At 35.8% G+C, this 26980-nt stretch overlaps 1 protein-coding gene across 3 annotated transcripts in view; it reads right to left on the bottom strand.

Moving 5' to 3' along the window:
- Positions 1-16845: 16845 nt before the first annotated feature.
- The window catches only part of LOC104607867 (DNA damage-binding protein 1-like), a 75919-nt gene continuing 65784 nt past the window's right edge, over positions 16846-26980 (bottom strand). For all 3 annotated transcript variants that reach the window (XM_088891579.1, XM_010273625.3, XM_088891580.1), the window contains 3 exons: positions 23199-23550; positions 18249-18533; positions 16846-17772 (listed from right to left, as the gene is read on the bottom strand). In XM_088891579.1, coding sequence (XP_088747705.1) covers positions 17191-17772; positions 18249-18533; positions 23199-23550 — 1219 coding nt within the window. In that variant the 3' untranslated portion in view covers positions 16846-17190. The remainder of the gene's footprint in view (positions 17773-18248; positions 18534-23198; positions 23551-26980) is intronic.

Below are 26980 nucleotides of genomic sequence, written 5' to 3'. Positions count from 1 at the left end.
TTTATAAATCAATTGGCATAGATTTGTAATAAACAATTAATGAAAGTGCAGGTGCAAAAAAAATGTTAGTATTAACTCGGCATAAATAAAAATAAAAAAAGATCTAAGCCTAAGCCGGCGGTCATGTAACCGCCGGTTTAAAGGCGGTGGTCATATATTATCTAACCCGGCGGTTCAGACTGCCACCTAAGGATACAAGAAAGTATGGCAGAAATCAAAGGCGGCGGTCTTTAACTACCTAAGCCGGCAATTAAAACTGCTGCCATATTAACTCTAAGCTGGCGGTTATAAGTGACCGCTGCTGTAGAGCAATTCAAACCATCTTCAACCGGCCATCTAGGGCGGCGGTCATTTGTATCTAAGCCAGTGGTCCTGATCTAGGGCAGCAGTCGATGTGGGGGCGGACGCCTGATCGGCGCCTTATATCTAAGGCGGTGGTCTAAAGGCTTAAGCCGACAATCTTAGGACTGTTGCCTTTGACCGTTTTTCTTGTAGTGGTATTCGTACTCTTTCAAACTGAGCCTTAATTTCTCCTCAACGTTCTCGTCGTGATATCACTTGCCAACAATCATCATCATCATTGGTCCAACCTCATTGGTGCGTGAGTGGGAAAACATCTGCAGATGACTGGTGAACAAGATCTTGAGATTGTTGATTCACCTAAAATTAAGTGACACAGATCAAGGTCTACATATTCAGATCAGTTCTTGAAGTAAATTTCTTTTGAGTCTGGGTCGGTTGTAGTATTGATCCCCGGATGAAACACCATCGGTATCAGGATTGAGGGTCTTCATCCATCCCAATATATAATGGAAGGAGTGGTTTTCTTAATCCAAAACCACCACATTTTAATGGGGAACAAGTTTATGACTTATGAAGGCATGGCTACTACTTTGTTGGGTTTGGACTCCTTATGTCAGGATCGCAGCCGTAACCCTATCAGCAACCTGAGGTTCTTCAAGATTAAGGTAGATTATTGTCGAACCATGATTATGATATCTTCTACAACAATTTGCTGCTCCACCCCAATCCCAAGATGAAGTCATTTTAGCAGAAGACCTATCGCCATTGAGGGAGATAGAGAAAGAGGTAGAATGGCCTTAGATGAAAGGATATTTTAAGAATTTTTGGAAAACATATCAATCACGTGATGGCACATGTAACAGAATGTAATGGAAAGTTAATGGTAAGGGAGATTTCAGACAATTGTCAGAAAACTTAGGAGGGTACTCTAAGGTAATATGTAAACAATAAGGATAAAGTTAGTCAATTAACTAAATTATAAGGGTAGTTTAAGAAATTTGTCCAATGGATTATAACATTTTACAAGTACTAAAATCTCCTTCTCTTGTCTGAAATGACAAAAAGTATTTTTGTGAAATGATGGAGAGAACCCTTGAGGATATGGTATTGTTATGAGTGATATCTTGCAAACCAAACTTGTTCCAACACCACACATCTCACTATAAAAATGAAACCCACCATAAAAGTGGGATTTTGTTGGCAGGTGATCAGGACACTACCATTATATCTGAAAATAAAATGGTAAAAGACTCTTTTACCCTCAATTATTTTTCAAAATTTCAAAAATTATTAGAGTTAAGAATTTCGTGTCGGAAGGAAAAAACCAACGATATCCAGAAGACATTGGGACTCTAATCACTGTTCTAGGCAAGGTTTTCAACCCATCGTTGACCCACACTGACTGAACTGTTCAAACCATCACCAGGACAAAAAAAGTGGGACTGTTTCATCCTGAACCCGATATTTGAGAGAAAACTGTTGACTTTGGTCAAAAAACATTGACCCAAACAGTTAAACCGATAAACCTCTTGAACCGTTTGTGGGTTGTGATCCATCCAACCTAAAACATGATGTCTAACCCTAAGGCTATTTTTGGTTCGAAGGAAAAGGTAGGGAAAGGAAGGAAAAGGTAGGAAAACCTTTATAAGCCTTCTATAGGTTTCTCTGTCTTTCCCTTTCCTTTCCATATATTTTCAAACAAACCAAACATTTCATCCTGAACCCGATATTTGAGAGAAAACTGTTGACTTTGGTCAAAAAACATTGACCCAAACAGTTAAACCGATAAACCTCTTGAACCGTTTGTGGGTTGTGATCCATCCAACCTAAAACATGATGTCTATAACCCTAAGGCTATTTTTGGTTCGAATGAAAAGGTAGAAAAACCTTTATAAGCCTTCTATAGGTTTTTCTGTCTTTCCCTTTCCTTTCCATATATTTTCAAACAAACCAAACATAGCCTAAGTCTCTTTATTTTCCCTCTCCCCTTATTATTCTTCTTCTTTTCACACCAACCATTGCATTTTTTTTTTTTTTATAGAACCACCATTTTTATCTCATCTTTATTCATAATAATCCAATAAATACATTCACCCATCATTGTAGATTTGTTGTCACTATCAATGCCTCCATGCTGAATATCTGATACGTGCCACCGCTGCTGATATGCAACTGTCATAGATCAGTTCTCCCTATTATACCACCGATAGAGAGTACGAGAGGTGTTTCTGGTGTGAGTTGAGGAGAAATGTCCTTAAGCATGAAGATACTCGGCTATTGCTACTTCTCTCTTTCTCCTATGCTCTTACTCCCTGAAGACACGAGGTGTTGTCGTGCTACTGTTGTAAGTTTGTAACCACCGAAGAGTCATTGTCAGCTTCTGGCTATGGCTAATGATCCCTTTCTCCTCCCTCGTTTGTTAATCTCTTTCTCCCTTTGATACATGCCCCTCATATTTTCTTATATATTCAGCAAGCCTAGATCCAAAGGATGATATTCAATCTTCTTAATCTAACAGTTATAATATAATTATATGTTGGACTGTCGACCTGGATGGTTGGACCATTGACCAACCCCAGAGAAAATAGATGGCTCCGTTTCAGGGTCAGGTTTTAAAACATGGTTCGAGGTGTCAAAGGGGGAAGCACTAGCAGCATTTCCCTCTCCCTAGCAGCGACTCATGCGATGCACAGTTTTCTTAAAAAAAAAATGAGGCACAAAGAGTTAGGGTATAACTTGGGTGAGTCCAATTTGAATTTGGCCAGCCCAACCAAAGCTTTTGTATAGGTTGGGCTTGAGTTTTTTGGCTTCAAGTTGGGCTTGGGCCAAAACACTCAGGTTGGGTTTGAGTTGAGGATTTTGTAGTTGACCCCGACCTAATCCAATATAAGCCGATCCAACATTTTATGATATACATATATCTTACATATTATCAATCCACCTGAGCCCATGCCCAACCTAAGATGTGTTGAGTTAAGGTTGATTTGGGCTTGGGTTGGTAAGCTTGGGTTAGACATCGAGTTCAGTTAAGCCCAAGCTCAAGGTTTGAGAGTTAGGGTTGGGCTTGTGTTGACCTTCAATCTGATCTAACCTGCCCAAGTTGCAACCTTAGAAGGAGCACTGTGACATTTCTAATTGTATTAATTTTTACTTTTTATAAAATTGTTTTGACTTTTACTAAAGTTTTATTTAAATTTAATAATTTTTGTTATTTTTCAATGGATTAGGGATTTTAAATTAATAATAATTAATTAAATTTAAAACTAATCATGTTGTTAATTTTTAATTTAAATGAAATTTAAATGGACATCAAATTATAATTAATAAATATGCATTAATTTATATTAACCTTAATATTAAATAAAAACTTGTATTAAGAAAAGGGTTCAACTATAATACTAAAAAGGTATGATTCTAGAAAAAATTACAATAGTTACAAGTTACATTCAATTAATTAGGTGACCAATCAAGTGGTGTTCACCACAATTCACTAGGGTGCTTTGATTGGTCAAAGCTCTTTTGATAGCATAAATTTTCCTAATAAAAAATATAATAAGAATTTTATTTATTAATATTAATTTTTATTATATTATTAACTTAACTAGTTTACTAATTAATTATGTTATTAATTAAATAAGAATAATTATTTAAAAACATTCCGATTGCCCTTTGACAGAAAAAGTGCAAAATCGACAATATTTATTTGGGCTCTGCACATGTCAAAGAAGGTTATAAAAACGACTGTCTTGAAAAGAAAACTACCAAGTCATTAAATTAGCATATCTGAAAAGCAAAATAACTTATGGCATCTAGAGACTTAACATAGTGACTTGAATTAATAGAGATTATTTACCTAAAATAAGACTTGAAGTCTTGAACAAATATTGGTTATATGAATTACAGACTTGACCAAATTTAACATGTGATGTTATGGACTAAAGTCTCAAGCTTTGAGAGAAAGCTATTCAATTTGAAGATTATTTAGTTGGGTTGAGATGTTTAGATGAAAAACTGCTGCATATCCAGGTCTTCTAATTTTGCACTTTGGAAGAGGCATGGAAGGATGAAAAACGTTCATTTTTGTTAGTTACGCAAAGATATGCAAAAACTGCTGCATATCCATGGGTAAGTGACATTTACTATTCCTCTAGAAGGCAGACTAACTCCAATCAAAGCATATTCACTTGAATTTAATTTTATTTGTAGAGCCAAAAAAAATAAAAGAAAATTCAAAAATATATATATAGGAAAAAAAAGTTAGGCAAGGAGGAAGGCATAGTCATGGCTCGTGTGATGTACAAGCTTTGTTAGGTGATATATATATATATATATATATATATATACTACTTTAAAAAGCACGAATGGCCTCAAGAATATTTCTGAAATTTTCTAAGAACAAAATTTACCTCTCTATATTTAAATTTATTGATAAAAAATGAGAGCAAATAGGGTAATTGATTCTTGATGTTAAATGACTTGAAAAGAGGTAATTTAAAGATATTAAATTCATTCAATTCTCTCTCATTAAATTCAAAATTTAAGATATTAACTTGCATCCATGTTCATTGAATCATATATTTAAGTTATTTTTGTTTATTCTCGTCATTAAGTTCTATTAATTAAATCCATACTTAATAAATTAATAATTCCAATAACATAAAAGCTTATACTTTCAAAATTTACTTAGCAAAAATAGTATTCTCATCTAGGTGGTAGTAAGAAATTAAATCATTTTGGGTCAAATGGTTTAATCCATGTTATCACGATTAAATAATTAAATTAAAGAAATAGATAAAATGATAAAATATAAATTAAAAAAATTGGGAACATTTTTAACATGCATATTAAACAATAATAAGTATGATAAATAAGAAATGTTTTTATTAGTGATGGAAATGAAATGTAAAATTTAAAACCAATTGGAAATAAAAGTATTTTCCTATTCTCTCTCATTAAATCATATATTTAAGATATATTTTTCTCATCATTAAATTCTTGTAATTAAATCCACAATATTAATTTTAATAGTATAAAAATAAATATTTTGAAAATTTATTTGAAAACAAAACCATTTTCTTCCCTCCCAATGGTGGGCAAGCAATTCAACAATTTGGTGTCAAATGGATTAATAAATAATTTTATAATTGAATAATAAAAAATTAAAATAAATAACTATGAAATGTAAGAAGTATTTTTATTAGTGATAAAAATGGAATGCCAAATTCAAAATCTACCTAGAAATTAAATGATGTCATAGTCAAATAATAAAATTTTTAATAATAGAAAATACAAAGATTCACAAAAATATAAAAAAAAAAGATAGAGAAAATATTGGGCACATATCTAATGTTATACATTTATAAAAAATAAAATATTTAGTACACCTCTAATATTGTGCATTCATTATATTAAACAAAAATAAGTTCTATACATAAGAAATAATTTTATTAGTGATGGAAATGTAATACAAAATTTAATGTCAACCTAGAAATCAAATAATTTTTATTTTTAGATGATGGGTTAGTGGTTTGAGTCAAATGATACCATAGACAAACAAAACTTAAGTGTGAAAAGTAAAAAATAATTTATATAATATAAATGAAATATATAATTTAAATGGAAAATTATATCAAAGTCGGTTGTACATTTAAAATTAGGTTGCAAGTTGGTCTAGAAACCAACAAAACTCTGACAACCGAATCTACATTTCAAATTATAAAACCCCCTACCATGTCATCAAAGGCTTATGTAGTTGTTGCCAACATGAGACTTTTAGTCCATGTTGGACACAGCAAAAAACTTATACCGAAAATATGTTTTTAGTTTCTCTCCCACACCCTTTGTCTCTTGATCTTCCTCCCTTCTCTCTCACTCTCATAGTCATCTTTCAATCTCTTGCTCCCTCTATCTCCCCCACTCTCTTAGCTTCGGTCTGTAGCCAAATCAAAACCTCTCTCCCTTTCTCTATTGTTTTCCCTCAATCATTCTCATTCTTCTCCCTCACTCTCCCTCTCGGTCAATATCTCTTTATCCCTCAATCTCTATCATTCTCCAATTGGTGTAAATTTCATAATCAAGAGTTTCTTGTGAATTTTTATCAAATTACATGGTGTATTTTTTAACTATACCAAGTTGGCCTCATGCTCTTTTATACGATCTGATTAATACCATATAAGTGTGTAAGAAAATAAAACAAACGAGAGAGGAAGAGGAAGAGAAACTGAAGGAGAATGATAGAAATTAAGGCAAAAGGAAAAATCCACCAAGAAAGAGAATGAGAGAGATTGAGGGAGAAAATAAAGATGACTATGAATGAGATGGTGTGAGGGAGATTGAGAGAGAGAAAAACTAAAAACTTTTTTTTTTTTTATTTTCCAATCACCCAATATTAAAGGGCAATTTCAGTATAAGCTTTTTATTATGTCTAACATGGATTAAGATTCCCATGTTGGAAACAACCACATAAGCCTCCAATGACAAGGTGAGGGCTTTTATAATTTGAAATGTAGAGCCAATTGTGAGAGTTATGTTGGTTTATGGACCAACTTGTAGTTTAATTTTAAATGTATAGTTGACACCGACTATAATTTTCCCTAATTTAAAACTAATCCAAAAGTAATGCTATTTTCTTATCTAGATGGTGGGTCATTGATCTAACTTTTCCAAGAAACCTATGATGTCATAATTGAATAGCAAATATTTAAGTTTATTTTTAATCATACTGTTACTTTTGTTAATTTTCGATTTTTGTCTTAACTATGATATATCTAAAATTCAAGTAATTAATATGAAAAAAAAATTCTCACGTGCAATGCATGTGCTTAATTACTATTGTATATATACTAAATGAAGGATTTCAGGCTAAAGCCCCCCATCATTCAGACACGTGGATTTTCAAATTTAGACACATGTCATTTTCGAGAAGTTGTTGTTAAAGCTCGCAACCCATTACCTCCATTCAGATAAGTGGCCTTCTCATTTTTTAGAAAGCAAGACACATGACAATTTGTGAGAAATTTTTACTAAAACCCACAACCTATTATCAGGTTACAGCTCCCAACCATTCACACACATGGCCTTCTCAATTTTTTGGAAAGCTAGACATTGGCATTTTCTAAGAAATTGCTGCTAAAGCCCACAATCCACTATCACCACTTTCAATCCATTCCTAAAAAAATGTAGAAAATGCAAAAGTGATTATCCACAATCATTTGTATCTACATTTTATCAATCTCAATTAATCATTAACCCTCTCCATATCATAACAAAAGAAAACTATCCACATTCTAGTAATTATTGAAAAGCTATGTTTTGAAATAAATATTTCTTAAAATTTTAATAATCATTTAAAATATTAACAAATATAAATTTAACAGTATTGATTGCATAATGTGACTTTAACAGTATTGATTAGAGCCCCTAGCTAAAGATAAAACAAAACAAAGAAGACTAACTGATCACAAGGGTCCATAATCAAAATGAAACCAAGGTCCCAGCAGGGCAAGGGGTCCTTAGTGATGTTAGTATGCTATTGCATAGTCCCAATCAGGTAGGCAAAACGTTGTAAGCACGTGTAATGAGTATTTGAATTTTTTTTAACACCTCTCTAGCTGCCCCTTAAAATATCCTCAGCCCACCGTTGGAAAAGATTAAAACCGACTTTTGATGATTGTCAAAATATTTATCAAATGCTTATTTAACGTAGTTACTTATGTTGTACCTATTAGAGTCTCCTTCAAAATAGGTCCTTTGTCCTAGTTTAATTAGCCGCAACCTCATAGGTTAGCTTTGTGGCCCACACCTTTGCAACTATGCTTGAAGATCTTCCAAAGTCTCTCACCAATGCTGCAACCAACCTTCCTCTACGATCTCTAGCAATGATACTTGCTGAACATTGAATATCTACTCTTGGAGAAACATCAAAGTTTATCGTTATAGCACCTATTCGAAAGGGTCCAACTGATCTAGATCCATTTTCTACTTTTTAGGAGAAGTTTCAAGCTTAAATCTGCACTTTGATATTCCTATTTGACAATTCCTATTAAGTTGATTATTTGACACCTGTACATATCCTTGTTTTGCAAGGATTTTCCGTTTTTGTTGGTTCAAAATATACAATGCCAATTTCGCCCACTATGACCTTTGATGATCTTGCCAACTTAGTTATCTAGTTTAATTTTCTCCAAATCATCACTACATCCTCATCCATTTTTCAGGAACTAGATGATGATCCAAATATTAGCCAAACTTGTTGAGAGAATTGACATTTTAGAAAGATGTGACATTATGTTCATCCCTCTCCTTTGAAGATTATATTTTGTTGGAAGCTCTTCTTTTTTTTAAGAAAAAAGTCATAAGAAGAATTTTAATTTTGATGCGGGATCTTTACTAGACTTATTGAAACCAATCCAACCTTAATTTCATTATTGACCACTAAGTCATTGTTGATTATTAGCTCATGGGCTAAATTAATTGAGAAATTTCCATTCGGATTGACCCCATATAAGTTTGTCTTTTTTATTTATTTAATTGCAAGAATGGGAAATGCCTGCATTTTTAGATTTGGCACATATTGCCTAATCCTATCTAAATTATAGGACTTTGTTTTCCTATTAATTAACTGTGCTACTTTAATCTCTAGGTTCTCAATTAATCTATCCTTCTCAACTAGTCTTTCCTTGAGCAGTGTTTGAGACCCATTTATCAGTCCAAAATTTGGTTTTCTCCCCCATTGCTTAAAGTCCACATTAATCTCTTATTCAGGCATTTTTTTATAATGCAAACTTATTTTTTAGGATCATTCATGAAGAATTCTTGGTGTCTTTAATATCAAATAAATTTCTATTTTTAATTTATTTTTCTTACTAATTTAGCCCATATATTATTATCCTAAGTTAACAATTTCCTCCCAAGTTTTATAATGTTTGATTCATTAATTGAACTCATGTTCTTTATACATAGACCTCGTTTTTTCTTTCCTTTTCCAATTTAATATTGCAAGGCTCAATTTGGAAAGAGTACAAATATAAATATGTACACTGCAAATACATATAAAATAATACAAAATATAAGATTTTGCACTCTACAAATTTGTATTTGTACTGCTTCCAAATTGGGCCCAAGAGACTTCATTTCATTTTTTTCCATAAAAAGTCTTTTTACATTCTATCAAATTTTTAGTGGGTGTTTTTTGGTAATCTAAATAAGCTCATAAGGCTGAGTTTGGAAGGAGTACAAATGCAAATATATAGAGTGCAAAATCATATATTTTGTATTATTTTGCATTTATTTATACTGTACATATTTATATTTATACTCCTTCCAAACTGAGCCTAATAAATTTGGGATTCAATCAAGTTTTCGGCATATAATTGATGACTTGTTAAAATTTGGCATTTGACATGCATTTGAATACAATTGAAAAATGCTTTTTAATTTATTGCATGCAAGAATAGTTGCTTTGGCATATACCATGCGGGGAATGATGAGGATTTGATGGCTAGTTAGGCTATTTTTCTCATTATTTTTTTTCCTCAAAACTTGTAAGTTTAGTACAAGACTAGAAGTTACAAAATAGGGAGAATTATGGTTTTTAAAAACGAACCAGTGATCGAACCGGTCAAGGTCCGGTTACCGGTTCGAACGGTCTGACCATTCGACTCGAATGACCGATTCGTTCTGACAAAAAAATAAAAAACTTTAAAAAATTGAAAAACGGTCAAAATCATTCGAATGGTTCGAACGACTAACTGATTGGTTCAGTGGTTTGCTGACCAAAATCAACGGTTTTGGAGGAAAACGGAACCGGTCAGGTGACCGGTTCCCGATTTTTTTGTCCAACCGTCCGGTCCAGTCCGGTTTTGAAAACAGTAAGGAGAATGACGGTTCAGCCCAGGGTCAGAATTTATAGGCTCAAAGTACATTTGGGGTAGGTGCCAGCTCGGAATTAATGCCAATTCACAGACAGATATGAATGCATAAACTGTAGTTTTTATACATTTTGAATATTTATAATTCTATAATAAGAATCAAAAATATGTATTAGGCCTATCCGTACTTCTCCATACAAAATATATAGGAATGATGGATCTCCTTTTGATTCCGTTGATGGGACAGAAGAGGTATAGAGAAACATTTATGATTAAGAAGAGATCATTCACTCCATGACCCACTTTATGAATTTTTGGCAGAACCCAAATTTTTCTAAAGTTTGTTTGATCAATGTAATTCCATTTTAACTTATTATAAGCTTTGTTGTTCTTTATGGCATTATATAGTTCATGGTATATTAGGACATTATCAATAGTTTGTCTATTGGGCACAAAAGCGCTCTAATATGGAAAAACAAGATTTCCCAAAAATGGCTTAATTCGATTTACAATTATTTTATAAACTACATTACTAAGAATAATGGGCCTCTATTGATCTGCACATTTGGGATTTTTACTTTAGGGATTAAGGTAATAAGTGCCCTATTTAGTTGTTTTATGACTTTATCATATCCTCTCCGCCTATTTCTCGGTGTTTTTTCTTTCTTATTATTTTCTGTAAATGCCACATTTAATGTATCTAGATATTGGGGGCTTTCATTTCCCCTATTGAATTAAAGGCTTCTATAATTTCTTTGATATGGACCTCTCTTTAGATCATTTCGTTTTGACCATTAGTGACTACGGGATCTATTACTTCAAGTAACTACTCAATATTTATAGTACCTTCTGATGTTAGACTATTTTTAAAAGTCTCAAAAAAAAATTATATATTTCCTATTTCTAAGTTCCCATCTAATGTTATTCTTTGAATTTTATTTTTTGCTTCTTAATAAAATGGATGTATGGAAAATTTTATTATTTAAATCGTCACATTTCAGCCATAAATTTCTAGATTTATGGGCCCAATATACCTCCTATTTGTATAAAATATTATCAATTTACCTTTGAATAGCTTTTTTTCTTTATTTTCAAGCTCTTTGCTTTAGTTTGCAATTTCTTGTTGTACCTATGAATAGCATATCCATTAGTTTAACTTATAAATCAACACCCAATCAATTTTTTAGCATATCCAAAATTTTCTTTGTTCCTTTTGTTAAGTTGTTAGATTTTGTACTAATTGAATACCTATTGGTCCATTAACCCCCCCTCTCTCTAGGGGGTGTCAATTGGACTGGATTTGGTCCAATCTGATCTAGTCTAATGTGAGTCCATTACAAATGGACCAGGTCTACTTCAATCCAATGAATATTTTGACCATTTTGGATTGATCCAATTCAATGTTTTGATTGTTCAATCTGTTCAAATTCGTTTTAATTTAGATTGGTTTCAACCCAAACCTAGCCCATTAACACCTATATTCTTGTCTTATATCAATGGATTGGAATATTGGCTCAATTCAACCCAATCCAATATAAATTCATCATGGAGGGATTGCATCCAATCTAATCCAATAAATACTTTGGACCATTAAGTTTTGATTGGTCCAATTTGATGTCTTATTACCTCAAACTCAAATGCTCCGCCCCAAACCCTAGTGGGGCATGAAATTCTAACCCATCCCTATCTCTGCCCCGTCTGGAACGGGGATCCCCGAATTTTCCCTGCCATGCCTTGGTCATACCTACTTTTATATTTATAAATTTATTTACTTTTATTTTTTTTGAAACCTATCTAGAACTATTTTATATTATATAATATAATATATAGTATTTTAATATAATATAACATATATTAATAGTTATTATATATAGTCGGGGTGGATTTAGGGTCGGGGTTGGGTGGGATGGACAAATACCATCCCTATCCCCAATTCCTAGAGTTTTGGGTTTCCCCAAACCCTCACCAATAGCCAAAAACCGCCCTGACTAAGGTGGGGGCAGGGCCCCATGGAGATGGGTCAAATTGTCATTTCTACCCAAAACCGGTCCACCAACTCCCTTAACTTCAAGGTTTTTAAAACCGAACCAGACAATGGACCAGTCAAGGTCCAGTTCCCGGGTTGAACAGTCTGACCGTTCAAATCGAACGGATGGCCTATTTTGACAAAAAAAAATAAAAAATGGCCAAACTATTGGATGGTTTGACCGCCCGGGGCAGCGGTTTTCTGACCAAATCAATGGTTTTTGGTGAAATAACAATTCTGGGGTAAAATGGAGGTTCCCGATTTCTCCAGTCCCACCATCCGGTCCGATCCAATTTTGAAAACCATGCTTAACTCTTTCTCTCTCCATGCTTTTCTTAGGAATTCTGGGTCCGGGGGTGGATTGAAACCCTTTTTTTATTCCATCTTTTGCCATCGGATCAAGCATCCACACACGTTTACTGTGGTTAAAATTTAGGAAAGGTAGAGTTTGGAGAGCGGCATTTGGGTGTGAGGTAATCAATTCACTATTAATCAACACCTAATCAATTTTTTCACATAAGCTACCTCTACTCCATGTATCTCTGTTTCTCATCCCTTCCAACTCTATTTCGTTTCTGTCTTTCCCTTCCCTTCCCTACCTTTTCCTTCAAACCAAACATAACCTTAGGTTACACCTATTTATCATATTATTGAAGTGACTTATTTGACTTGGTGTAGGAGTTTTTCCACCAATTTGGCTTGGTGTAGGAGTTTTTATTGTTTTTTTTTTATTTTATTTTTAAATTTTTTGTCAAAATGGGCCATCTGTTTGGTTCAAACAGTTAGACCGTTGGATTCAAGAACCGGACCCCTGACCAGTTCGTTGTCTTAATCAATTTTAAAAACCTTGGAATTGGTAGCTGAAGTGAGATTTCAATCGGTAAAGATTCATACTTCAAAAGATGGCAAAACGAGATAAGTTCAAGAATTGGTTAAACTTGACTAGTCTTTTCCAAGTATTAAGGAATGCTCGGTTGCTAATATAAGGGTTATTGCCTATTGTAAAGAGGCGCAAAGCTGCAAAATCAGGTTGAATATCCAAGGTGATTTTAGTTTGAAGAGAAAGATAGGAAAACCTATAAAAGATTTGTAAAGATAGTCTTAAGGGCAATTTGGAAACCAATACATCTTATTATTATGTCTTGTATTTTTAGCCATGGGATTAAGTGGAGGTCCAAGGGATGATATCTTTTTCTTGTTAATTTGTTTTGTTAGTAGAAAGCAAGAAAGAGCTAATATAAGAAGGAAAATCAGAGCATTCGACAAGGGTTAACTACGAAGGTGAAAAGGCTGAAATTGAGTGTAAGCCTCAATTTGAATTAAAGCGATATCCCATAGCATTGGTCACTCTTTTGCAGATGAAGTTTCAAACCTAAGGGCCCATTGGGTTTACAGAAATAGGGTTTCGAATTGCCATTTCGATTCCAACTGTTTGGTTGGGCGGAATCGGAACCCCATTCCCATTTTTTATGAAATTGCATTCTCCAATTTGAGGGAATGGTCGTTTTCACCCATCCCTTGGGAATGAAATTTTATTCCAGCTAATTTCAATTTCAATTTCAATTCCTGTCTGAACCAAACCAAGCTATGGGAAATTAATAGATCATTCTGATTCTAGTTCTGACAGATTTTGATTCTAATTCTGATTTCAAACCAAACAGACCCTAATTTATATCAAAACTTTTCTCCATAGTGTCTTCTACAAGAATTAATTTCAGTAGTATATTTCACCAGTTTCTTTTAGTATTTAGCAATTTATAGTGAAAATAAATAAGATATACAACAATTATATTTGCAACTATTTATTACTTGCACTTGGGTGCATATTTTTCAAGAATAAGATTATTTATCCCTTGAAATCGGTTTATACAATCGTTGATTTGCATGGACTAAATAAAAATATTATGCAAAAACCATTATATTAAGACTTATAAAATTTTGTTATCATATATTTTCAAAGTCAACGATTTGTTTAAGAGTTAGGGCCTTTTAACCGTTTTGAATATATATATATATATATATATATATATATATATATATATATATATATATCCCTTCTATTGAAATATTGGCAAAGAATCAAACTAACATAATAACTAAAGGGGTGTTTGGTAGTGGTAATCCATGTTTCGTTTGGTTCTAGAACATGCCACATGGGTTTTGCATCCTTTAAGCCAGTGACTTCCAAAATTGACTGTAGTTCATTTTGAAATGAAAATATCTTGACAATCCAGCCACACTAAAGTATAATTGTTTGGAATGAGTAGGGGTGCAAGTTGAGCGTGGTTAAGCTTGGATGTGGTCAACCTAATCCAGCCCAAATTGTTCAAACCCTAACCCAACCCTAAACTTCGGGTTGAGTTAGGATTAAATTGATTTCAGGTCAGGCTTGGTTGGGTTTGAAACTTTCAACTAGTCATTGGTCTGACATCTCTATTTCTTTTTTCAAGTGTACTTATTTCCTAGATGCTAAGGGTTTATATTAATCCAATATTAACATTATTATGTATAGAAGAACCTATTATCATGTTTGAAGAAAAAACATTTACCTTTATAGTTCTTAACATACAATATACATTCACACACATGTATATAGTATATACATAAATGAATAGATACTTGCAATGAAACATACATAAATATATAGATATATACATTTATGGATGCATAGTTGCATATCCATACATGCATGAATAGTGGATACATATATACATAAGTACTTCCTTGCATAAATACATATTTATATGATATTTAATTATTTATACATGTAAATACGAAGTTAAGCCAAGTTCATATTGACTAACCCTAACCCAACCTAAAGTTAAATTGGATTCATACTTTTCAACCCTAACCCTAACCAAAACTTCAATCCAACCCTACATTTTTTGATTGGGTTCAGGCTAACCTGGCCCATGTTGCAACCCTAAGAGTAAGCCATGCTTTGATAATTGTGTTATCTATGATTCCTTAATTTTTTATTTTATTTTTTATCATATTATTAATTAATATTTATTATTTTATTATTTCTTAAGTTATGAAACACACCACACCATAGGTTGTGTTTCTACCAGAAATATTTTGGTTTGATCAATATAAATTTGACATACAATCGTTATTTGAGACTATTTATATATGGTTGAAATGGCATACCTTAAAAATGAGTTTGAGAAGCTGTTACTAGAAACATCAAATTGGTGTTTCTTTCACAAGGCAGTGAAGTCTAATCGTTCCAGCTGAAATAATTCTCAATACGCTCCTCACACTGACGTCACAGTATGTCCTGCGCAGACAGGAACATCTCATGTATTTGCATTTATTATTCATGGGAGATTTCCCAATACATCCCAATTCTTCTCACATGTGATGTGACAAAATATCTCTCACCAACTTGTATTTATCAGCCCAAAACCTTTCAAATAGAAGCAACAATGATACCAAAACACACTATGCCAGGGCTGGGGTGGTATGTTTCAAGATGAACCACTCTTTTTCCATAAACCCCAAAACAATGACTGACAACCTGTTGATAAACTCTAATCATTTTTTAAGTATTGACCATATAAATAGACAACACTTTGAGCCATGACCGTACTGCATGTATCAGTTTTTGAACTGAACAATATATTAAATACAGGAAATTTCAACCATCTGTAATATTAGGTGTGCAATAATGGTCCAAGATGGTAGTGGAATTAAAACAGAAGAGTATCGCTCCTTTTACTGGCTTGATTATTACAGCGTAATAATACTTTCAACTAGCCTGAGCCAATGTAAAAACTATGAAACAAAATTGTAACTATACCAAGGATTGAAATATTGATACGGGACATATCATATTGATATTGACCCAAGGTTCAAAACATCGTTACGCCTGATATGCCGATAGAGGCATATCAGGCAGTATCAATAGCTTTTTTTTGTTTTTTTTTTATTCAAATTTGGTTCAGAGGGATCGGTTTAAGGTCTGTCCACCCCCTGAACTGGTCGAAACCCCGATACACACTCTGTAGGGGTGTAACAGGAAGCTCCCCATACAATCTGATATGTGTTGATACATTGAACCTTTTATTGACCACACCCGATATGAGATACACTACGACTAAAGATGTATCCTATCAATTGTGTATCAGGCCAATGATATGAACCTAGACTGCCTAACACACAACACACCTTAACTTTAAATCAGCCCATAAACCATTAAGCCATCTTAAGTCTCATGTTCAATGTTATGAAAACCAGACCGGACCGGTCACTTGAACTGGTTGGACTGTGACCTGTCCCTGGCCGATCCAAATTTTTCATTCATATCCATACGTATCTAAACGTTTCCATATTTTTCAACCATATACATACATTTTAAAGCATACTTATATCCATATCCATTTAAGTTATCCAATTTGATACCCGGTAATCCTTAAATTATACTATACAATGCTTAATTTTAGACATGCTATGTTTCCCTACCTTTCCCTACTTTTTCCTTCAAACCAAACACAGCCTAAAGGAACCAAGAACGTGAACTTGAATACAGGATGCCGATTCCTGATATGATATCGATCCCCATGGATGAACCATCAAATTGGATGGCTATTTTTTTACTTTTGTCCAGTCCAAATACAGCAGCATTTGCAATTCAGATACCGGAGGTGAGCCAATAATGGTTCTACTTTCATAAATGGCATTTTCTTTATGATAATACCGTTGAATAATCTGTACAACAAAATCCAAAGAATCTCTACAGTTCAACTAAATGGATTCACAAATATCCCCTTTTGACACTGGACAATCGCATTTCTGAAAAAGTTCATCCTCGATTGCAACTCTACCTTTGTATTAGGAAGTATCCTCTGTTCCCGTACTAACACAAACAATCATACATACTGGTAACTTTTACAAAAGGAAAAAGAAAATAAAAATAGATCAACGTTAGTTAAAACAGAAAAAGTAGCAAGAACCCAAGTCTCCTGGAAGCATTCGTCCACTGCCACAGCATCAATGCAGCCTTGTCAACTCTTCTACTCTCTTGCAGAGCTCTTCCACTGAAACACACATTGCCTTTGAAATCTCTTCCATTCGAGTCCGGCTAAGATCAAGGAATGACTCTATTAAATCTCCGTCCAAGAAATTCTTAGCATCTGCTGTCCTCTTCTCATTGTTGAATGACCTCCACTGCTCATGGCTGAGCCCTCCTACACCCTTTATGACCTTCACTAGGTTTGACTGGAGCTTCTCCAAGAAGATGTACTGGTCATGTGGAAGTGAGGCAATGACACCAATCACACCATTAACAGTGCCAAAGATTACCGTTGGAATCTGACCAACATCAGAATCTGGCAGTCGCATAACCAGGGAGCCATGTCGGAACCGGTTAACAAACTCACCAAGATGGTATTCTCCAACGACCTCAAGGCGGCCCCTCTCTTCATCAGTTGCACCCTCACTGTTTTTCCTGACAGTGAAGAGATTGAAATTGTTCTCCGCACCAAGGTAAATGTCATCATCAAGAATCTCAACAGCTGACATCCAGTTAGCATTGTAGTCACGGGCTCTTTCCTCGATTGCACCCTCCTCGTGCTAGATAAAAATGTACCAATCACACTTTAGAGGAAGAAATGCAAAGAAGAAAGTAAAGCATATCTTTCAATTACAGCAAAATGTAAATGATTGGGCCAAAGATATAATAAATCCTCCAGTGCTGTCCGCACCACTAGCACAAACATGTTGCATGCATGCCCACCAGGGGGAAGGGGAGGGGAAACAAGGCCAGTTGTCTAACCACAGAAAGAGGTTGAATGGGTCAATCATTTGAATCAATGATACCATTGCTTCTGTAAGCATGGCTTAAAGCGGTCTTGCCTAACCTACAGATCAGCCAAGTCAGCTGGATTTACTGGCTGCACTCCTAAGACCTTTAAGAAAATGGATAAGACCATTCAAATCAATGATAAGTTGAACATATGTGCATCATCTAAATAAGGCTAATAACAATCTTTCTGACATCATGATAATATCAAATAGCAGTTTTTATGTATCTAGAAGCCTCAGTGTACCTTGTATATTAATAATGAGATTGATTTCATTAGATCACCAACAACAATGAAATCTCCACGAGTTTGGACATACAATGCAAGTATATGACCATGGTGTCCACATTCAGACTGCAACTCATGTGATCCATCATCCCGTAACATCCACTTGTACAATTGAATCTTTTGATTTATAGCAGCAAGAAGCTTCCCATTGAAGGCATTCAAAGAGTAAACTGCACCCTTAGTTTCCTTCTCTGCAATTAACTGTAACTTCCCATCCTCAACTATGAACACCAGTATTCGCCCCTACAATTGTTGGGGATCATTTATCAAGACAGAGAAGAATGAAAAAAGGAGATAGAATGGTATCTGAATTCAATTCTAGAACTTGAACAAATTGGTTATCAGATAATCTAAAATAGTATGAATATAACAATCATTTAGTACGGAAAACCTACTTACCCTCCAGAAAATTTGTTGAAAATATCATTATTTTATAATTTGGTAGATAAAAGCATTTTAGTACTGACAACCAACAAATTTCTATATATATATATATATATTTTGATCAATAACAGAAATTTATGAAGCTTTAGATACAATAAGGGGGAGATAAAAAGTCTTAGCTCCCCATCAGCACATTACAATGAAAGGACATTGAAAATTAGCCCAAAAGATAGATTCCCTATTCACCCCTTGCTTAGCCAACTCATCTGCAAAAGAATTAGCGGTCCTCTTCACCCAGCTGTATTGTATCTCAATGCCCCTACACAGCCATAAGAATTTTTCTTTTCATTATTGTAACTCCACAAACCACTGTCCTCTTTCTTCAACCAGCTAATCACACCTTTGAGTCGCCTTCCAATATCAGCCGACTGATATTTAATTCCCTTGCTCTTTGAACTCCTTCCATAGCTGCAAGGATCTCAGCCCTAAGAGAGTCTCCTTCTCCAATGGGGCCTGAGAACGAGGCCATAACAACCCCAATCCCAGAGGGTCCTGGATTCCTTAGGCTACTGCCATCAAAGTTCAATTTTATAAATCCAGAGGGAGGAGGGGATCACGAGGGACTAAGAGTCCTCTTACACAAAGTAGAGGTTGCTATCTCTTTCCAGTTTCTTAACAGGTCAGCTATAGGAAAGTCTGAAAACAGTTCCGTAGTTTTTAGCCAGTGGGCAGCCCTTAAAAGTATTAGGTCTAATAGGTCTTCCAGGGATCATTCTTTATCTGAAAAAATTCGAGAATTTCTTTCCTCCCACAGAGACCAACACACGGCTGCCCTAATACACCTCCACATTATCTTCCCTCACTTCTTAGGCCATCTGAAAAACGAAGAGGAGAACAAACTTTGGACACTTTCGGGAGGGTTCCAAGAACACCCAAAGCGGGAAAGTACCCACTCCCAAACAGTTTTAGTAACCTTACAAGAAACCATAAGGTGGTAACCGGATTCACCATCGTCTTTACAAAGAGAACATCTATTAGGAAGTAAACAATAATTGGGTCTCTTTTTCTAAAGTAGATCATTTGTATTTACTCTTTTCAGGAAAATTTTCCAACAAAATAAACCAACCCGAGGGGGAATGGGCTTGCTCCAAATTTCCTTAGTCGGGAAGGATAAACCAGGAGGGACCAATGGTTGAGTTAAGGTTTCAAAAAACGAAGCACAAGAGAAGGTTCCTGAGGTGGAAGGGGTCCAAATTCTGGTGTCTTCCCTATTAGGATCTAGGAAAAAATTCTCGAGGATGGCTAACAAAGGTAAGAGGCTGTCCAAGTCTGTATCCCTAATTGCCCTTCGCAGGCCAAGGTTCCACCCAAAACCTGAAGTGGAGTCTGAAGGACCTAAAAAAGAAGAGATAGGTTCATTTTTCAAATCTGATAGAGCATACAGGGAGGGAAACTGGTCCTTCAGAGGTGAAACCCCAACCCAAAGATGTTCCCAAAATTTTATACGATTACTAGAGTTGACACCGTACCTGATCCAAGGGGAGAAAGCTGGAAGCAGATCATGGATGGATTTCCACAGAGAAGCAGCTGTAGCCCTTGCCACAATTCCAGAATCCCAGTCGTTGTCTTCTAGCCCACGTATGCTAGCCATGATCTTTGTCCACAATTTTCCTTTTCCACTATAAACCTCCACAACCATTTTCCCAACAACGCCATATTCCCTTTCTTGATGTTTCCAATCCCAAAGCCTCCAAGATTTTTACATATAATTACCACCTCCCATCTCACCCTATGATCTCTCTTCTCCTCTCTAGGCTCCCACAGAAAATTCCTCATTAATTTTTCTAATAAGTTGGAGACCTTAGTGGGGATCTTAAACACTGACAAATTTCTCCACTACTGGAAAGATAATTTCTCTTCCAAGACGCAAGCCTCTTCTCAAATCTCTCCACTACTGGAGTCCAAAAGCTTTCGTTCTTAGGATTATCTCCTAATGGGAGGCCCAAGTACGTCAAAGGCCAATTTGATATTGCACAACCTAGCACACCTGCATAATTCCATAACTCCCTCTCCTCCACATTCGCCCCCACCACACAACTCTTATCAAAGTTCACCTTGAGGTTAGACATCTGCTCAAAGAGTTGTATTGCTAATTTTAAATTCCGGATCCGGCTTATATTCCAACCCTCACAAAACAAAATTGTGTCATCTACAAACTGGAGATGTGTCAGTGGTACCTCCTCCCTTCCAACTCGCCACCCTTTTATTAGATTCCTCAAGTCTGCTCTATGTATCAATCTCCCAAATACATCAGCAATCAAGGTAAAAAGAAAGGGAGAGAATGGGTCTCCTTGTCTTATACCTCTCGAAGCAGGAAAGAAGTCAACCACTGTTCCATTCACTAAGATAGAATAATGACAAGTCCTAATTCAACCCCAAATCCATTTACACCACCTTTCTCCAAAGCCAAAGCTTCTCAACACCTCCACTAAAAAAAGATCAATCCACTAGGTCATAAGCCTTCTCCAAATCCAATTTGCAAACCACTCCCTTCTTCTTAGATTTCCTAAAGCTCTCCAAACTCTCATTTGCAATGAGGATCTGATCAGCGATCTGCCTTCCCTCCACAAAAGCTCCTTGGTTGGGAGCAATAAGAGGGAAGGACCTTCTTTATCCTAAGAGACAACACTTTTGCAATTATTTTATACAAGCTATTCACCAAACTGATAGGTCTGAAATCCTTAGGTTGTGATGCCTCTTTCTTCTTTGGGGCCAAAGCAATGAAAGTTGAGTTCAGGCTTGGATTAATTATTCCCCTACTATGAAACTCCTCAAATACTAACCTAAGATCCTTCTCCACGATATCCCAGCAATCCTGATAAAAGCCATTGTAAAACCATCTGGGCCTGGAGCTTTTGTCCTATCCATTGAGAATACTACTTCCTTTATCTCTTTCGGATCAAACCTCTTTTCCAGCTACTCTCTGTTCTCTGCACTTAGAGTCGGCCAATCCAAACCCTCCAACCACACCCTCTCATTCAAAGGGCTTTTAAATATAGATTTGAAATGATTTACTAAGGCCTCTGCTATTTCTGCCAGGTTTGACAAGACTGCTCCTTCTACTTCCAAGATATTCAAAGGCCTCTACTATTTGAAATTTCTATATGGTTGATGACTTGATGTAACTAAAGATGGCTGCAATTCAGGCTTCCACCGATTAAGTAACATATATTATAAGTGATTACATTCCATGCACAACTTATTTCTTCATAGATTTCTATATTTTACTTTGAATTCCCAAATTATCAAAATTTACAATTTAAAGTGTGATGGAAGAAAGCTGTATAATCTCTTGAAGATCTTAATGATTGGTGACCTCAGCCATTTAACCTCAACAGTTTTTTTTTTTTTTTTTTGATAAATAACAGAGATTTCATTAATTGATTAATTGTTGAGAAAACATCCAATGGGAGCTAAAATAACTTAACTCCCTACAAATGTCACTAAAGCCAAAAAACAGAAAAAATTACAGTTGAGCCCAAAAAACAGAGCTCCTATTCACCCCTTGTCTAGCTAATCCATCTGCAAAAGAGTTTGCATTTGTCTTTATCCAAGTGCATCGAACTTCCATATCTTTTGTCAACCAGTTGTATTTCCTCTTTTCATTGCTGTAGCTCCACAGTCCTGAGTTTTCTTCTTTTAACCAATTCACTACAGTTTCAGAGTCTCCTTCTAAGAACCTCAACAGTTATTCCCTTGATCAGTAGTTGAAACAGGTCATGGAAGATATAATTGAGTCTACTGATCAGTAGTTCAATGATCAGGATCAGTGACAATAGCTTCTGGGAAACATGGGACTGTTTACAGTTGGGTCAAAAGTAGATGGAATATCCCAAATGCATTACATGGAAACAACCATTATGTAGGAAGTGAAACCTATGTTGGATGGTTGATATGATACCTATTAAGGTTAACTTGAACCAGTTTAGGTTGAGCATTTACTAAATTTTGAATGTCTCTATTCCTAGGTCAACGCAGTTGAAGTTCTCCAAATTGGGCAACCTGATTTGCACCTAGTACCTACCATTTCACATGTCCTACCAAATAGATCATTAGATGAGAAGATCAACTTTATTTATTAGCCCGATCTCCTTACTCTTTTGGATATTAATACAAAAATATGAAAATCTGAATGGTGAGTTGCACCTAGTACCTACCATTTCACATGTCCTACCAAATAGATCATTAGATGAGAAGATCAACTTTATTTATTAGCCCGATCTCCTTACTCTTTTGGATATTAATACAAAAATATGAAAATCTGAATGGTGATTACAATCTCATTGAGTTTATTTAAAAGATACATATATATATATATTTCTGTTGTTAGGCATGAACTTAACATTACATGGGAAGCTTTTGATGATGAGAAGATAACATATCTTTCCCCTGCAGGAAGTTTCACCTATACTAATCAGACTGTAAAACCACCTTCAGACAATAAACCAAGAAATTCAAACTTACCTTGGTTGGCTCATTTTCCTCAGGCAGAACATATGCAGTACCAACACAATAATACACATTACTATCATCTGCGAATGAACAGCTGAGGATGGAACAGCCATACTCAAATGTATCAAGTGGATAGGTTGATATGAACTCCAATGTCTGATCATCTAACAAGCGAACGAAGTGCATTTCAGATTCCTCTGTGCTTGACTGACCATACTTCAAACTACAGATGGCAAAGGTCCGAGTCTTTTCTTGATGACAGATACGCCGTGCATGCTCCCCAAGAGGAACTGAGCGGATGTGAAGCTTTTGGATGTCATCAATGGTACCGATTGTGAGCTCACCTTCTTTTGCAATGGCAAGGCTGTGGACAAAACAATAAGGAACATCATTATTCCTTTTGCTAATAGTTTTTCAAACCAAGTAATTTTTCTTTATACTTCTGTCCAGCAAACATCAATGAAATTTTTAACACTAAGGCTGAGTTTGGAATTGGTGTAAATCAAGAACGATGTAAAAGTTTATGCCGGTTCGATTTTGTCGGCGTTTGGAAGTATGTAATCATGATCGACGTAAAACTCCACTCCGATTCAGCTTTGCATGTGTTTGGATGGAGTGGAGTTTTACGTCGTGAATCGGTGTAAAACCTCATCAAACGTAAAGTTTTACATCGATTATCGATGTAAATACTACACTGATAAATTTTACACGGCATGGGCTTGGATTTTCGGTCATTGGGCTGGGCTTGGGCCCAAGAAATCGGGCTTTTATATTTTTTGGGTTGGACCCGAGCCCGGCCCAACTATACACATGTATATATATATATATATACACGTTTGTATACATATTTACCTATTTACATACATATTTTGCATACATATATTCATATTTGCATAAATACATATATATGTATAATTTTAGAGTGGGTTCATTGACCAACCCAAGCCCGGCCCGAGCCCAACCCGAGTTCATCAAATTACAATGCGGGCTGGGCTCAGGTTGGGAAAATCGGGCTTGACCTTGGGCTTGGTCCAAACTCGGGCCTTAAGCCCAAATTTTAGGGCCAGGCCCAGGTTGACCCTAAACCAGGTCGATGTAAAACTTTACACCGATCACATCACACTTTTCAAAAGTCATCGGTGTACTTTTACACCGATGACGTTTTACACCAATTCCAAATGCAGCCTAAGTATTATTTTTTGTTGATATAAATTGAACTTTACTGTTAGGACCAAGACAACAAGATGTATAGCATTCTTGTAAAAAGAAACTTCAACATAGAAGTCTCAATAAAGGTAGCATAGCTTAGTTAACGCTAACAAGAGATTTGAACTTCAAACAAATTGATTGTTGAAAGGATAGATAAGCTAGTAGTTGGATGGCTAAAGGACCCAAACTTAGTAATCTGGACATATAGAATAGAGAGGTTATCAAGAGATTCAAATGGCTTACTTCCAATATGATCGTGAAGATTCAATAGGAAAGAAGATTGGCAAATGAGATGGCAGATATACTAGCTAAGCAAGGGATGAATAGGGATCATTTGTATTAGGCTCAGTTATAACTCTGTATTTGTGAGGTTGCATCTCATGCCTCTAGTTGGGTTGGTTAGCATGCTTGTGAAGAAAACTGAAGAGAGGAGAGCTTGAGAGTTCGGCAATGAGGGTTTGAGAATGAGAGTTTCGAACCTACTCTCTCTCAGCACCCTAACACTATTTTATTAAGATAGATTTGAATAATTGGAGGCCCTTAGTTGGGCAAGAAATTACAAAGAACTTAATATAGACAAGATGGGCCCAGAATAAGGCCCATTACAGAAAAACATAAATAACAAGAAAGAATAAACAGCCTATGGGCCATTCGGCCCATCTTCTCTACACTCCCCCTCAAGTTGAGCATAGATGTCAATCATGTCAAGCTTGTTGGTATCATGCTTAAGTTTTGCCTTGGGAATGCCTTTGGTGAGAAAATCTGCCAACTGTCCTTTAGATGTGATGAAAGGAAGACACACTTCACCCGAAGAGACCCTTTCCCTAATGAAGTGTCGATCAACTTCAATATGCTTGGTTCTATCATGTTGCACTGGGTTGTGAGCAATGTTGATGGCAGCCTGATTATCACAGTACAACATCATTGGCTTGTCATATTCAACCCCAAGTTCTTCCATCAATGATTTTAGCCTTAATAATTCAGCAACTCCATGTGCCATGGCCCTGTATTCTGCTTCAGCAGAAGACTGAGCAACAACCGATTGTTTCTTTCTTCTCCAAGAAACAACATTACCGGCCACCAAGCTGCAATACCCAGAAGTAGATCTTCTGTCATCAATGTTTCCGGCCAAGTCAGCATCGGTGTAGGCTTCAAGTTTCATATGACCATGCTTGGCAAACAGAATACCCTATACTGGAAAGCCCTTCAAATAACATAGGATTCTCTCTGTTGCTGCCATATGAGTGTCTCGGGGAGCATGCATGAATTGGCTAATGCAACTGACTGCATATGCAATATCTGGCCGAGTCATGCATAGGTACAAAAGTTTCCCAAGAAGTCTTTGAAAGATTCCTTTGTCTTCTAACAATGTCCCTTCTGAGGCTGAGAGTTTATGACTCATATCAATAGGAGTAGCAACTGGTCTAGCACCCATCTTTCCAGTTTCAAAGAGCAAGTCAAGAACATACTTCCTTTGGGACATAAGAATCCCATCCTTGGATCGAGCCACTTCTATGCCAAGAAAGTATCTCAATTCCTCCAAATCTTTAATCTCAAACTCTGTATGGAGAAAAGATTTTAGATCATGAATTCTTGAAACATCATTACCAGTCACTACAATATTATCTACATACACAATGAGGTATACTGCCAGAGGTCCACTCCTCTTCACAAAAAGAGTATGAACGGACTGTGTCTGCACATAAGTTAACAAGTGCTGTTCTAAATCTCTCAAACCATGCTCTAGGGGAATGTTTTAGTCCATAAAGGGATTTCTTTAGCCTGCATACCTTCCCTTTCATATCAGTTCCATACATCCTTGGAAGAAGAGACATATAGACCTCCTCATGTAATTCACCATTCAGAAATGCATTCTTCACGTCCAATTGATAAAGGGGCCAGTCAAAGTGAGCAGCTAAAGATAGAAGAATCCTCACAGATGTCATCTTGGCAACAGGTGCAAAGGTCTCCAAATAATCAATCCCATATGTCTGTGTATAGCCTTTTGCAACCAGCCTGGCCTTGTACTTTTCAATGGTGCCATCAGCTCGGTATTTGATAGTAAAGACCCACTTGCAACCGACTGGATCCTTCCCTTCAGGCAAATCCACCACTTCCCATGTGTCATTCTTGTGTAGGGCATCGATTTCAGATCTCATAGCATCCCTCCATTCTGGAATCTTAAGAGCTTCTGACATAAACCTGGGAATAGGGTTAGAAGCAACAAAAGAGAGATAGGCAAAGTATGAAGGTGAGAGCAAACTGTAAGAAAAGTGCTTGGAAATGCAGTGTGCAGTGCACTTCCGTTTTCCTTTCCTAACAGCAATGGGAATATCAAGGTCAGGGAATGATGACTCCAAAGGTGCTGAAACAGTACCTGTTGTCTCTTCTGTGACTAGAAGTGTATGAGGCTCATGTATTGTAGAAGAAATAACCTGCACATTTCTGGATCTTTGCCTTTGATACACCTTGGGATTGAGGATAGGACGAGGAGGTAAAGAGGGAAGAACACTGGGACAGGGAGAATGGAATGACTGATCCACCCTTGATACATTTGAAGGAGAAGCAGACACATCAAGAGACTC

The sequence above is a fragment of the Nelumbo nucifera genome, chromosome 7 (genome assembly GCF_055504915.1).
Source record: "Nelumbo nucifera cultivar China Antique chromosome 7, China Antique-T2T, whole genome shotgun sequence".
In the NCBI taxonomy this organism is placed as follows: Eukaryota; Viridiplantae; Streptophyta; class Magnoliopsida; order Proteales; family Nelumbonaceae; genus Nelumbo; species Nelumbo nucifera.
This window is presented reverse-complemented; position numbering and strand designations above follow the sequence as displayed.